The 13,499-nt window shown below is 50.4% G+C and overlaps 6 protein-coding genes across 6 annotated transcripts; 4 read left to right on the top strand and 2 right to left on the bottom strand.

Moving 5' to 3' along the window:
* Positions 1-54: 54 nt before the first annotated feature.
* PV06_02505 (uncharacterized protein) lies at positions 55-2,771 on the top strand (the record flags this gene model as incomplete). Its single annotated transcript, XM_016403200.1, has 8 exons — positions 55-341; positions 486-764; positions 885-1,042; positions 1,204-1,494; positions 1,630-1,667; positions 1,787-2,051; positions 2,174-2,381; positions 2,525-2,771. The coding sequence occupies 8 exons, from the start codon at positions 55-57 to the stop codon at positions 2,769-2,771; spliced, it is 1,773 nt and encodes a 590-aa protein (XP_016267097.1).
* PV06_02504 (uncharacterized protein) lies at positions 1,833-4,199 on the bottom strand. Its single transcript, XM_016403199.1, has one exon. It carries the CDS (start codon positions 4,113-4,115, stop codon positions 3,111-3,113), a length of 1,005 nt encoding a protein of 334 aa, XP_016267096.1. The 5' UTR covers positions 4,116-4,199; the 3' UTR covers positions 1,833-3,110.
* A 713-nt stretch (positions 4,200-4,912) lies between these two features.
* PV06_02503 (uncharacterized protein) lies at positions 4,913-6,451 on the top strand (the record flags this gene model as incomplete). The annotated part of the gene is made up of 3 exons (XM_016403198.1): positions 4,913-5,151; positions 5,208-6,228; positions 6,284-6,451. 3 exons carry the CDS (start codon positions 4,913-4,915, stop codon positions 6,449-6,451), a joined length of 1,428 nt encoding a protein of 475 aa, XP_016267095.1.
* A 254-nt stretch (positions 6,452-6,705) lies between these two features.
* Positions 6,706-9,402, top strand: PV06_02502 (uncharacterized protein). Its single transcript, XM_016403197.1, has 5 exons — positions 6,706-6,885; positions 6,938-7,331; positions 7,383-7,581; positions 7,636-7,667; positions 7,727-9,402. Exons 1-5 carry the CDS (start codon positions 6,758-6,760, stop codon positions 9,137-9,139), a joined length of 2,166 nt encoding a protein of 721 aa, XP_016267094.1. The 5' UTR covers positions 6,706-6,757; the 3' UTR covers positions 9,140-9,402.
* A 659-nt stretch (positions 9,403-10,061) lies between these two features.
* Positions 10,062-11,576, top strand: PV06_02501 (uncharacterized protein; the record flags this gene model as incomplete). Its single annotated transcript, XM_016403196.1, has 2 exons — positions 10,062-10,983; positions 11,159-11,576. 2 exons carry the CDS (start codon positions 10,062-10,064, stop codon positions 11,311-11,313), a joined length of 1,077 nt encoding a protein of 358 aa, XP_016267093.1. The 3' UTR covers positions 11,314-11,576.
* Positions 11,577-11,598: 22 nt separating this feature from the next.
* On the bottom strand, positions 11,599-13,456 carry PV06_02500 (uncharacterized protein). Its single transcript, XM_016403195.1, has 2 exons — positions 13,327-13,456; positions 11,599-13,272 (listed from the first exon to the last, which is right to left on the bottom strand). Exons 1-2 carry the CDS (start codon positions 13,403-13,405, stop codon positions 11,780-11,782), a joined length of 1,572 nt encoding a protein of 523 aa, XP_016267092.1. The 5' UTR covers positions 13,406-13,456; the 3' UTR covers positions 11,599-11,779.
* Positions 13,457-13,499: the final 43 nt, after the last annotated feature.

Here is a 13,499-nt window from a genome sequence, read left to right as displayed (position 1 = left end):
ATATTCTTGCCTTACAAAGTGAAGACACGGATCTCAAAGAAGCTCTACTCAATTATGGCTGGGCCTCCATCCAGCACGAATGGGGAATCTCAACATGACGAGCCACATGTCAATGGTGTAATAAACGGGCTCACCAACGGGTCATCGACCAAGTTTCATTATGCCAACCACCGTCTAGGACAAGGTCGACCTCTTCGCATGATCATGGTTGGGGCAGGAGTTTCCGGAATTGCCGCCGTCAAATTATACAAAGAAATGTTTCCTGATCGAGACGTCAATCTTACTATCTATGAGAAGAATGCTGATGTGACTGGGACTTGGTTGGAGAATCGTTATCCAGGGTACGTAGTTCCATCATATGGCTCTGACCGAAAGGCTAGCCGTAGCCCTTTTAGTGTCACACACACAGACACACACACACACACACACACACCTCTGCACAATGACTGGAGATCACAGAAACTAACTTATGAATCTTATTTCAGGTGCGCTTGTGACGTACCTGCGCATGCATATACGTATTCATGGGAAGGCAACCCACGCTGGAGTCGGGCTTATGTTGGGTCTGTTGAACTCTTCGACTACTTCAAAGGTCGAGCCGTGGCTTATGGAGTGTCCGAGTTCGTGAAACTCAACCACAAGGTCACCTCTGCCACATGGGATGAACAGAAAGGAAAATGGGTGGTCGAGATCACGAATCTGGAAAACAACACTTCCACCCAAGATGAGGGAGAGATATTCATCAATGGAGCTGGGTTTCTAAAGTATGGTTTGCGAAAACCCCCCATTCTTCCAAAGTCATCCTTGTATCCATCGAAAAAGAAGAAGAAAACATGTCGAGGGGAGAGAGACCTTGAGAAACAACTTGCTTACTTGTGTGGCAGCAACTGGAAATGGCCCGAAATTCCAGGTCTCCATGACTTTCAGGGGAAATTACTTCACTCGGCTTCTTGGGACGACAGTTATGACTTTCAGGACAAGACTGTCGCTATTATAGGTTCTGGAAGTTCTGCCATTCAAATAGTTCCTCAACTTCAACCGAGTACGTTTTGTATCTTGGCCCCTCCCTTTTTTTCCCCTTTCGTGCCCACCACTTGAGAACAACAACAGCGATCCCCATCCTGTCCACATGGACTACAATTCGTTCACCCTTGGGGGAAGAACGTATCATATCTTCAAAAATGCTGACAAGTATTTTTGCAGAGGTAAAACACATGACTTCCATCAACAGGTCCAAAACGTGGATCACTCCTGAATTCGCCGCCGAGTTTGCTCCCGAAGGGAGAACGGCCTTTTTTTCAGAGATACAAAAGAACAAGTGGGAAAAGGACAAGGGCGGGTTTCTCAAGTATCGTAAGCAAGTGGAAAGTACCATGAACAACTTCTTCGCCATGCAGTACAAGGATTCGGATTTGCAAAAGACCGCGTTTGAAAACTTCACAAAGACCATGAAGGAACGGTTGAACAACAGGGAGGATCTCATTAGCAAGATTGGTGAGCCCCCATTCTCTGCCCCATGTACATACGCACACCTGCGAGCAGTCCCTTGATCCAATGTGTCCAGCACTCTCTGCTAGTGCAGAGTTAGAGCGTTGCGTGTGCGTCGCTAACAAAGCATTTTTTTCCTAGTGCCTGAATTCGAGGTTGGATGTCGTCGTGTCACCCCGGTATGTCTTCCTTTGTCGTCTCTCTGAAGTCCGATGTGTAGCCCCAAGGAAGACCTGTTATGAAAAAAGAAGAATGAAAAAAGTGCTGACCTCTCCTCTCTTCGGGCTTTTCACCACAGGGCCACGGATATCTCGAAGCTTTGGCATCTCACAACGTCACCGTCAGGAACGATGAGATCATCGGTGTCGTGCCGCAGGGTCTCAAGATGAAAGATGGAACCATCGTCGAGGTCGAGGCCTTGATTTGTGCCACGGGATTCGATACCTCTTTCAAGCCTGCATTCCCCGTGCTCGGCTACGACAAACAGGACTTGCGCGATCTCTGGAGATCAGAACCCAGATCGTACCTCTCGGTCACGGCGGCTGGAATGCCCAATTACTTTAGTCAGTATACACTCTCGTCAAACCCGTATCTCTCTCTTCGAGGTGATCCACAAGTCACGATTCAAATGATTTGGACAAATTAACAATGAGTTTTGCTAACGACCAAAATGCATGTTCTGTAGTCATCAGCGGGCCAAATTTCCCTCTGGCCAACGGTTGCTTGATCCCCTGCCTTGAAGCGAATATCAAATACGCCTTCACGGCCGCAAAGAAGATTGCGTATGCTAGCATCAAGAGCCTAGCGCCTTCACAAAACGCCGTCGACGATTTCCAAGAGTACAAGGATTCGCTGATGGCGGATCTAGTCTGGACAGGTTCATGTGCATCGTGGTACGTTTCATCTTGTCTACCTCTTTTACACCTCTTTACTCCAGGTGATCTTCCGAGTACTGTCACATGACTCTATTATAGCCCGGGGATTATATTGGCGCTTGAAAGACTAACATTTGCCGTTTTCCTTGATCGTGGTGCAGGTACAAGAATGGTCAGAAGGATGGCAAGGTCTGGGGACCTTGGCCTGGTTCTTCTCTTCACTATCTCGAGTTGATGGCCTCACCTCGATGGGAGGACTTTGACATCAAGTACTTGACGACCAACAGGTTCAGCTTCCTGGGCAACGGCCGGACAAAGTTGGAGGATGAAGAAGGTGCCGATCTTGCGTACTACTTGAAGGAGCCGGGTGCTACTGCACTAGATCGAAGGGAGGACTGTCCAAAATGAGGTTGGACTTATGGACGGAGGCTTGCCCAAGGGCCGTTGACCGTGAGGAATAATAGACAGGCTGGTTTGAATTGGGTCTCGGTTTGCCATGCAATAGATGTAGAGGGACGCAGTAGTATGCGGCATTTACAGCCAGACTCGTCGAGGTCTCTGTTGAACGCCGAGTCCCCGGTCGATATTGCTGAGAAGTACAAATGCTCACCGCCCTCACAAGATCCGTAAGCAGTGACCTTTGGCCGCCAGGTTAAATTTCCCCAGTGGTTCCGTGTTGGTGTAGGTCGGCATTAATATGTTCGTCACTTGCACGAGAAGGATAACCGCAGATGACCTGAACCATGCTCATACTCCTTCAATGTCCAAGCTGGCCAGAAACTTGTCTGTTTGAGCCTTGGCTCTCTGCTCGGCGATGATTTTGCGTCTTTCTTCAATTTCCTTTCGTCGCTGTTCTTTCTTTTCTTCACGTTCCTGACGTATACGCTCAGTCTCTTTTCTTTCCTTCTCCAAGGCGTCCATTTCCTTCTGCCTCTGGTCCGAATCCTGACTAAAAGCGTAAAAGCCGGTGCCCTTCGTCCTGATCTCGGCGTTGGCATCGAAATGCAAATCTGGTGGCGGGGTGGCAGATTTATCACGTTTCTTCGCAATTTCTGCCATCCGATCCGCAACGTCCTGTTCGGGATTGAATGCAGAGTGCTGGATGGTATCTCCGTAGAGGACGTTTGTTGGCATTGAAGGTCTCGCGGACATGCGTTCTTCTTCTTCGGCCGCGTTAGCTTGTACCCTCTTCCTCCTCTCTTCTCGCGCAGCCTGTGCCTTTGTTCCTTTCCGCAACCGACCGAATTCGTCAAAGTATTCAACGATGTCGTCATCATCGGTCCCAGCGTCCTCTGAATCAGAAGCGTCAGAGTCACTGGCTTGCCCTTTTGCTTGAGTTTCGGCCCATTTCCGATCAAAGTCTACAAGTCCTCGCTCGTCGTAGTCTTCTCGACCAATGTATTCACCGCGCTTCATGGCATTGTATAGTCTAACTTTGTCTTCCATCTTCCTCTTGGACCTGTGCAGCTCCGCAGCATCGACGGAGCCGATGTCATCTCTTGTTTTGTGGCGCTGTTCATTATCTTCGAGATCGGCGGCAGAGCGTTTGTTGACGTTCTTGTTGTGCGCTGTGAAGATGTCTGATTTGTCTTTCGCAGGTCTAGGTCGCCCAGAAGTGGACTTGTTTTTTGATGAAGAGGAACTCGAGATTAGTGATGCGAGGTTTGTGGAAAAGGCGAGCGACGTGGAGGAGGATATTTCTTTGGCTTTGGTTTTGGAGGCCTGCTTGACGCCATAGAGCCCGTCGGACATGTTGCTCACCACCCAATAGGACAGAAAGATCCGAATTGGGAGGATCGCCTTGTGCGTCGGTTCAGTCGCATGCTGTACTCGTAGAATCGGTCCAAGATTGATGTGGATGCGATTCGGAGACAGATGCAATGTCATTTGGAGGCGCAAGGCTGTACTGCGGAGATGACAAGGCTGAATGATTGCACTAAACCATGTTAGGCCGACGGCACTGTTGTACACCGTACTGTTACTGCACATAATGAACAATACTTGACTGAACAAGCATTGAGCTACTCATACTCGTACAGTGCACATTGATAGATGGATCTTCGACACTGCACGCAGTTCTACGATACACCACTTGTGATCTATGAGATTATCAACCTCACGTCTACGCTCATCTAGGTAAGGACTCGATATCGGGATCCTTGTGGTGATCTTGGCTGTGATCAGCGTCACATCGGCTTTTGATTCATTTACCAATGACATTGTGTCGGTTGACGGCTGTAGAAAAAACTCTCTGTTATGGCCAATACCCTGTTGATCTTTTATCTTTCCCTTAAACCTCCTCCCCGCTTCACGAATCCCTGACATACGGAAAGCAGAATGTCGACCTCTATGCGCCCAGCCTCGGCAGGCATCTCGCCGCGGCTCTTGATGAGCATGTCTTAATCAGACCAGTCGGCCCTCAATACCGCATGTACCAGAGAAAGCTATACAGTTTCGAGTTCTTTTTCTGATCATAGACAAGGCTCCGCGCATCGAAGATTGGAGCTTTGTAACTCGATCTGATTATTCCACCTTCTCCGAACCTCACCATGGTTGGGTCAAGATCTCTCCGGGCGTACCTCTGGTCCGACAAGTCGCCTGAAGAGAGGAAGCTTGTCCGCAAGGTTGACTGGTTTATCCTATCTTTCTGCTGCTTGATGTACTTTTTCAACTATCTTGACAGGTCGAACTTGACTCAAGCATATGTCTCGGGCATGGAAGAAGACCTTGGTTTCAAGGGCAACCAATTGACCCAGATCACCACCATATTTACATGTGGCTATATAGTGTACGATGTTTGGACCTAGATTATTTGTTCGTGGGCAGAACTAACGCTTGTCACAGTGGCATGGTGCCATGTAACTTGGCTCTTTACTACATCAGGCCGAGGATATTCTTTCCTTCCATGACTGTTCTTTGGGCCGCCCTCACCATGGTCACGGCGGCAGCACGCAAACCTGAACATATAATGGCGATTCGATTCTTCGTGGGTGTTGCAGAGTCCAGTACATTTATCGGCACTCATTACATCCTGGGTTCGTGGTATACCGAGAGTGAGTTGGGCAAGAGAAGTGGCATCTTCACTTCTTCCGGTTTGGCTGGAACAATGTTTGGCGGCTTCATTCAAGCTGGTATCTACAAGAGCATGAATGGTCTTCAAGGACTCGCCGGGTGGAAATGGCTTTTCATTATTGATGGATTAATTACCCTGCCAGTCGCTGTCTACGGCTTTTTACTGTTTCCTGATACTCCCTCAACGACAACCGCGCCATATCTGTCCGCCGAAGAACGAGCTCTGGCCTTGTCAAGAGTGCCCGAAGTGCCGGAGCAAAAGCCAATATCGCTATCGTTTGTGAAGCGAGTCTTCAAATCTTGGCAGTTTTATGGCTTTGTGGTGCTTTGGATCATTGCAGGAGAAACGGAGAGTTTCAGCTCCAATAGTTTGTTGGCATTGTACATGAAAGCCGAGCCGTCGGAAAATTACAGCGTATACCAACTCAACAACTACCCTACCGGAGTTCCCGCCGTCGGCATTGTATCGACCCTTTTCTGGGCCACCCTTACCGATTTCTATGGCGGCAAGAGATATTTGGTGGCTTACTGGATCGCCACCACTGGTATCATTACTTCTGCCATCATACTCGCACCATCGACGACTGTCGCCGGGCATTTTGGGGCCTATTACTGGGCGGGTTCGGTGTACGCGTGCCAAGCAACATTCTTCGCCTGGGCGAATGATGCCTTGAGATATGAAGAAGACTCGCTTCGAGCTATCGTGATTGCATGCATGAATCTTGGAAGCAACGCCGTCAATGCGTGGTGGTCAATTGTCTTCTATTCTGCTGATTTCGCACCCAAATTTACCGTAAGTCATGCATCGTTGTTTTGTCTCCGGAACATGTGACTAACTTGAGTGACAGCGTGGTATGTGGGCCATGATAGCGGTCAGTATTGCAATGGCCATCTGGACATGTGGTTTGCAAATTATCGAAAGGAAGTACAGGAAGACTACGCCCGTTACTGCTGGTGGACAAACCGTATCTGAAGAACTTGAGAAGGAGACAATCAGTGGCGAGGAGAAATTATAGCTGGCTAGTGGTAGTATCTGCGATAGTAACAGTCACTGTTCCAAGAAGAAAGTTCTAGTTTGACTTGAACATACGGATCCAAGAATGAAGTACCTCTAATCGTTGCCCACCATTGTCATCGACGTGATGTGGTTTCTTATCATCTGATTGGTCAGCTCGGAGGGTCGGATGGTCGGATATCATGATGACGGCGCGGAGGAACATTGTATCGACACCAGCACAGACTGTGTATTTAAATATGTCCAGACTGTCTTCACGCTTCTCAGGCTGACACAGTATGGTCATGGAGTCTTCATCTATAGTACCATGGCAGTCACCGATACACCAGAGTCTCTGCGAGGGACCGCCGCGGACCCTTCAGCAGAGGATCTTAAAGCCGCACGCCGGCGCAGAGAGAAACCTCAGTTGTCCTGCAATTTATGTAGAGAACGAAAGTAAGCTGGGCGGCTTCCCCTTTAACATGGCGCTTGATTCTTATTGGCATAGATTGAGATGTGATCGCAAACTGCCCTGTCACAACTGTACACATCGTGGCTTTGCCGAAACGTGCCATTACCCTCATGGCAGGTCTTCCAAATCTTCATCATCGCAGCCACTGGCGCCGCAAGTGCTGGGACCGACCGTTCGTGACCGAGTCAAGCAACTCGAGGATCAGGTGGTGATGCTGATGGACGCTCTGAATGACGCGACGAAAAGTGGTCGGACGAGTGCTCCAATCACTGAGCATCCAGCGACAACATCATCATATCCCGGCACGTCAAGCGCGCAAGCACTTGGAGTATCCGAAGTAGCTCTTCCTGACGCGGCTGGACATATCGAGTGGTCCAATTCGAGCGTAACGTATGTGGGCAATGCACACTGGAGAGCATTGTTGGAAAGTGTATGCATGCCTGCGACACTATTGGGACACACAATGATTGACGCTGCACAGATCCCTGGGTTCCAGGACATGATAGGGGACATCTCTCAGGTACCCAAAGAGGCACAAACTGCAAAGCCACAGATGCCAGGACCACTGTCGGGAATCGTCCAGCGCGTAGACCGTGCAGAGATCATGGCAGCTATCCCTCCCAAAGACACGGTGGATATACTCATACAGGAATCGTTCATCAACACGGACAATGAATGCAGTGAGTTCTCTGTTGATCCCCCCTTGACAAGTATATTGGCTGACTGGTAGTCAGTGATCTTGCATGTTCCAACTTTCCGCAAAGAGGTAGAGATGATAGCTTTCATTTCATTGTGCAAATATCATGCTGACATGAGTGCGCACAGTATCTCCAATTCTGGGACGATCCGGACTCGACTTCAATCATATGGATAGGTTGCTTGTTCAGCTTGATGTGCTTGGCCATACAGTACCAACAATTCTCCTCCGACGAGGCACGCAGGTTACAAGTCGCAACATCCAATCCTCAGCAATTGATCACGACATTCCACATGAGAAGTACCCAGTGCCTATTGTTGGGAAACTATTTGGATGGACCGCCGTACACAGTCGAGACGCTACTGCTCCACCTCCTGGCAGAGTACTTGTCCGGTGACTACACGGAGACGACGAGTGCGACCTATGCGCTCTGGGGACTCATCGTGCGCATCGCCCTGAAGTCGGGTTATCATCGTGATGGCTCACATTTTCCCAATGTGTCCCCGTTTCAAGCCGAGACCAGACGCAGGGTTTGGCTGATGATCGTTCAGTGGGATATCTACTTGGCTTCACAATTCGGACTACCACGAATGATCTCTCGGTCGCAGTATGACACGGCAGAGCCACACAATTTGGAGGGAGAAGATTTCGACACCAACATGGTCGAGTTGCCTCTGGAAAGACCGATATCCGCAAGGACGACGGCTCGATTCCACACAGACAAGACCAGGCTCCTCTCGGTGGCCAACAGTGTCACGGAACTTTGTAATGCACTCAAGTCGCCACCGTTGAATGAAGTGCTGAGACTCGACGATTCGCTCACACAAACTTATGAATCTGTCGCGTCGTTGTGGGAGACGAATGAGAACGGTTCGCCTCTGTCACAAAAGGGTTACATGTACGGTTCATTCTGTAACGTCCGGAGTATGTTCCTGGGTGTCATTTACAGCAGGAGTCAGATCGCGCTCCATCAACGATACCTGGTGGCCGGGAGGACAATCCCACAATACGCGAGATCACGAAAGACGTGTATCGATGCCGCTCTGACCATCCTCCAACACCAGTGGAGGTTGTACCTCGAGACGCAGGTCGGTGGGCCATTGTGTCGGTACGGTTGGAAATTCCTGTCATTGTTGATGCAGGACTTTCTCTTCGCCACGGCTTTTTTGTGTACCGAACTCGCACAGGACTTGTCTGAAGATGGTGGCACCCTATTGTCAACAGCCGACGATCAGGGAGACACCAAAGCTCGGGTGTTCTACTCGTTGAGCAGCGCTTACATCGTCTGGCTGCAGTCGAGAAATTACGACTCATCCCGCGCAGTTCAAACCATCGTCGCGGTCATGAAAGCTTTGTTGACCATGGCACAAGAAGCTGGATTTGGAGCGTTGAGTGCGAACAGTCAACCGTCATTCGCACCATCAGAGACTCTTCCGCAACCTCAGTGCTCGACAACGGCGACACCAGTGTCCCTGGAGTCGGAACAGGGTAGGACAGGATTTCCCGAGACGTATCACAGTATAGGCCATTTTCCAATCTGATAGATGTGAAGAGATGGAAGACGTAGGTATTGCCTACTTGGGTATGACAGAAATGAAGCAGCATCTACTCATCAGCCGGGAGGTTCTAGTCACCTACAGTAAGGTATTGATGGGCATGAAATAATGGGCCTCGTAACGAGTGCTTAGTAACAGTTTCATATGCTCCGGGCTTCAATCACCAAGAGAATTGTATTTACATACCACGGGTGCAGTGATGATTGTCCATAATGTCCATAACCTCCTATGCCCGGCTCGAACAAAGGTCATATTAAATTCAACCGTTCAAAACAAAAAAAAGATTGCAACCGTACTACACACCAACCCTTCGTTCGTGGCCGTGGTCGCCGTGGGTCTCTCTGTCAGACTGATCAGAGAGATCTTGTCATGATAAGGGCGCGCAAGTGGAGAATCAGAGTGATATCGGTCAGCGTACGGAGTACCAAACACTAAACCCGAGGCACGGCCACGAACCAAGGGTTTTTGTATAAGGTACCTAAGATTCCTCATAAACAACAAATTTGCTCACTAGGTAAGTAATATCGTCGTTTATGACGAGAAAAAACAACAGACTTGACCTTTAAGATATACGCGACGGTCTCGACGATTATTTTTGGTCGCACGGAGTGAAAACCTCCACCGACGTGAGCCGAGCATATCAAACTGCCAGATCTGCGTAAACGCTGGGATAGATAGCTACGCAAGGCTGGCTAGAGGAGTATTGAGAGCCAGGGCTCTTGTCAGCTTCACGTCTTCGGCCCAAAGTGCGGCACTTTTCAGGGAGAAGGGCAGGGAAGTGAGCAGAGTGTTACCCTACTCTCAGTCTCGACGGGCTACACGGATCCTCCCTCTTTGCACATATTCAACGAGTATTCGTCGACTTATTCAAGAGCCTCGACGGCCTTTCTGCGCACCACAGTCAGCCATGGCGACCCCAACAGCACCTTTCCAAACACCCCCACCCCTCCCTCCGGGGAAATCCCAACACCACATCGTCGTTCTCGAAGGCATTCACGCCGACATGCCACCTTTCGACTTCCCGCACACCATCGCCATCCACCAACGCAGCACGCCGGCCCAGGTGGCCGAACGGATCCGCGACGCCACCATCGTGGTCGCCTGCGTCGTGCCCGTGACGCCTTCCGACATGGACGGCGCCCCGCACCTGGGCTGCCTGGCCGTCATGGCCGTCGGGATCCACTGGGTCGACAAGGCCGACTGCGCGCGCCGGGGGGTGACGGTGACCAAATGTCCCGCGGGCAACGTCGACGCCGTGGGCGAACACTTTCTGGGCTTGTACTTTGCGTCGCGGAAACGCGTGGTCCAGGTCCACCACAAGGTCACGACGACCGACGAGTGGCGGGAAAGGGGGACGTTGACGAAACTCTGGCCCGACGGTCCTCCCATGGGTTGTCGCCAGGAAGTTTTGGGGATCATGGGCTACGGCACGCTGGGGAAGAGGATCGCACAGCTCTCCGGGGCCGTCGGCTTCGGCGAGGTGTTGATCAGTGAGAGGAAGAACGCCTCCGTGGTCCGCGACGGCAGGGTCAAGTTCGACGAGGTGATTGCCCGGGCGAGCGTGGTCTGTGTCTGTGTGCCCAAGGAAGATGACACGGTGGACCTGATTTCGGAGAAAGAATTCAAGGCGATGAGGAGGGACGCCTTGGTCATCAACGTCGCCAGAGGAGGCATCGTCAACGAAAAGGCTCTGGCGACCGCCTTGAGACAGGGCCGGATCGCCGGTGCTGCGACGGATGTGTTGGAGGTCGAACCTGCCGGCGTGGGATCGGGCCCCTTGACACCGGATGTCAGTAAAGGGGAGGAAGAGGTTCCCAATTTGACGATATGTGAGTTCTGGTCACTAAAATCACCCGTTTTCTTCACTTTCTCTCTTCTGCCTCTATTCCCACCACTTCCTAACCCCTCGAGCATTGTTATTCCGTGTCGACGAGAAAATCAAGACGAGAAGACCAAAAAAAGAAGAAGCCAGCTAATCATCATCCACCTCTTGTGTGTTTTTAGCATCACATGTCGCATGGTTTACACAAACCACAATCGAGACGTACAAACGCCTACTCAAAGAAGGAATCGAGGGCTGGGCCAATGGAACCCTACAAGAGAGCCCCGACAAAGTCAACAGGGTGGTCGTGGTGCATAATGGAAAGGTGTGGAATTGAAGCTGTCTTTCAACAACAACAATCGTCGCCACCACCACCACCACCAAGACGACCCTAGAGACAAGAAAGATTTACTTACAAAAAGATTCTTCTACTTCAGCAAATTACGAGGAGCCGTCGTGGGGGTACATCCTACACGTCGGAAGAGAAAGTGCTAGAATTGGGGCTTGATGAAAAGTTCGTAGAAGGATACAACATGAAAATCTTGTAGAAGGATGGATACACCACCTGGTCGAAATACCGATAGTAATAGAACAAATACCGGCATATAGAGAAGATCAGAAACTGGTAGACTCGCTCTGAGTGTTTGGACCATTGATACATGAAGGGGACCTTTCTATATATCCTAACATTACCCCAGCCGGCTGGTGTACAATGGCTCCCGCCATGGCCCCCTCCCTTTTTTTCCTTGCCGTGATCGTTCATCAGGCATGAAGAACATACATCTTTTACTCCATCGCATCATTCACAACTGATCATCGTCATCTGGATCTGGCATCCCATCCCACATACCGGTATGTGCCGCAGGGGCTACAGCACTGAATCCGTGAGTCTTGACGTGCTGACCTATCTCAAAGCCTTGTTGATCCTGCTCAATCGCTTCCACTTCTTCGTCAGCAACTTCTTCATCGGCAACTTCTTCATCCTCATCTTCCATGTCCTCGTCTTCCTGTCCTCCTCCTCCCTCTTCGCCGTCTTCGCCTTCCTCCCCTTCCCCTTCATCCTCGTCTTCAGTCACGCTGACATCTTCGGCCTCACTTCCTAGCTCCTCAGCAACAAGGTTCTTCCCTTTCAACTTCTTTCTCTCGCGCTCATACTCCTCGTCGTCATCTTCGTCGCTGCCTCCACTTCCTTCACTCTCGCCGTCACTGCCAGGGTCATAGTCTTCCTCTTCCTCGTCTTCCTCGTCTTCCAACTGCTGCTGTGCCTTTTCCAGTTCGGTCCTCGTATCGTTTTCGTCGCCGTCTGCCTCATCGCCCGTAGTTGCAGTTTTCCCTGTCGCACCGGGCGCCTTGATTTTTTGTGCCCTCCGTGACTCGGCCAGAGAAGCATCCTGTAGTCCATGGCGTTTGATGTAAGCATCAATACCCGGGAAATCGGCCTGGTCCAACATGGAGAACTCTACTTCTTGTCGAACGTCATCATCGTCTACGTTTCCATAGGCAATGTTCAGGTTGAACGTGCGCTGCAACACGCTCGTATATGATATTGATGCAATGTCCTCGAACGCGAAGAATGAAAGAGGCTTTTTGAAGCCAAAAAATATTCCATTGTGCAAGAAAAACAGAAATCCGTCCTTGGATCCCCTGAATGCTTTGACGTGGTACGCTTGATCGTTCTTGCGATGTGATTCAGGCTTTGCACTTGCAAATTCATCGGCAGAGGGTAACGTAAGATGAATTCCAACTTTTTCCAAGATGAAGTCCAGCGCAGCATCAAGCGCCGTATCTGGGTCAGGCGCAATCTTTGCAAGGGTGTCGTTGGAGATATGACACGACTTCAGAGGGCCGTGGTTGACCGTCCATATTACAGGCCCCGTGCCCTTCGCGTCTGATTTTGGGAGTAAGACATAGTTGTATTGCTTTGCCGCCTTTTCAGGCACCGGCAGCTTCAGCGCGTAGGCGTATTGATCCAGGGGCACTTCCATATCGACTTCATTGCTCGCAGGGTTGCGGGTATAGACTGCAAACTTTGTGGATGACGCATGGATGTCTGTGCCATATTGCGCAACGCCCAAGTGCAACTTCTTGCGCTGAGGAAGGGAGAAGGACAGATCGCGTGCTTCGAGTAAGACTTCTCGAGGTGAAGAGGTCGGGTTGGAGGAGACTGGTAGAGAACCATTGGCAAGCTTGCGCTTCTTGGAGGCTGGCTCGGTATCGTTCACACCATTAGAGGCTTGAAGATTCAGATGGTACTGGGCAATGTCCTCGAACAAGCCGACATAGCCTGGTGATTCTCCTGTGGGCTGTTAGCCTTGAGACATGTCGCCCAAATAACGACAGATGGACTTGCCGATTGCATCGTAGACTCTTTTCTTCAAAGACGAATTGTGGCCAAAAGCTTGGTCGATGAGCGCTGTATTGACAGTCATGGCGCCTGATAATCTTGTGCAGCGATGTGGAAGAATTTACGAGAATGCTGGTCGCCGGAGGTTGTAGCAAATGATGCAATCAGGAAGAATAATG

This window comes from Exophiala oligosperma (genome assembly GCF_000835515.1).
Source record: "Exophiala oligosperma strain CBS 72588 unplaced genomic scaffold supercont1.2, whole genome shotgun sequence".
In the NCBI taxonomy this organism is placed as follows: domain Eukaryota; kingdom Fungi; phylum Ascomycota; class Eurotiomycetes; order Chaetothyriales; family Herpotrichiellaceae; genus Exophiala; species Exophiala oligosperma.
This window is presented reverse-complemented; position numbering and strand designations above follow the sequence as displayed.

What these genes read in the sequence shown, in the direction of transcription:
- PV06_02504 (XM_016403199.1), bottom strand. Translation starts at nt 4,115, where the DNA reads ATGTCCGACGGGCTCTATGGCGTCAAGCAGGCCTCCAAAACCAAAGCC.
- PV06_02500 (XM_016403195.1), bottom strand. Translation starts at nt 13,405, where the DNA reads ATGACTGTCAATACAGCGCTCATCGACCAAGCTTTTGGCCACAATTCG. An exon ending in AAGAGTCTACGATGCAATCG is followed by an intron (nt 13,273 to 13,326) that starts GCAAGTCCATCT and finishes AACAGCCCACAG; the next exon opens with GAGAATCACCAGGCTATGTC.
- PV06_02502 (XM_016403197.1), top strand. Translation starts at nt 6,758, where the DNA reads ATGGCAGTCACCGATACACCAGAGTCTCTGCGAGGGACCGCCGCGGAC. An exon ending in GGAGAGCATTGTTGGAAAGT is followed by an intron (nt 7,332 to 7,382) that starts GTATGCATGCCT and finishes GACGCTGCACAG; the next exon opens with ATCCCTGGGTTCCAGGACAT. An exon ending in CAACACGGACAATGAATGCA is followed by an intron (nt 7,582 to 7,635) that starts GTGAGTTCTCTG and finishes ACTGGTAGTCAG; the next exon opens with TGATCTTGCATGTTCCAACT.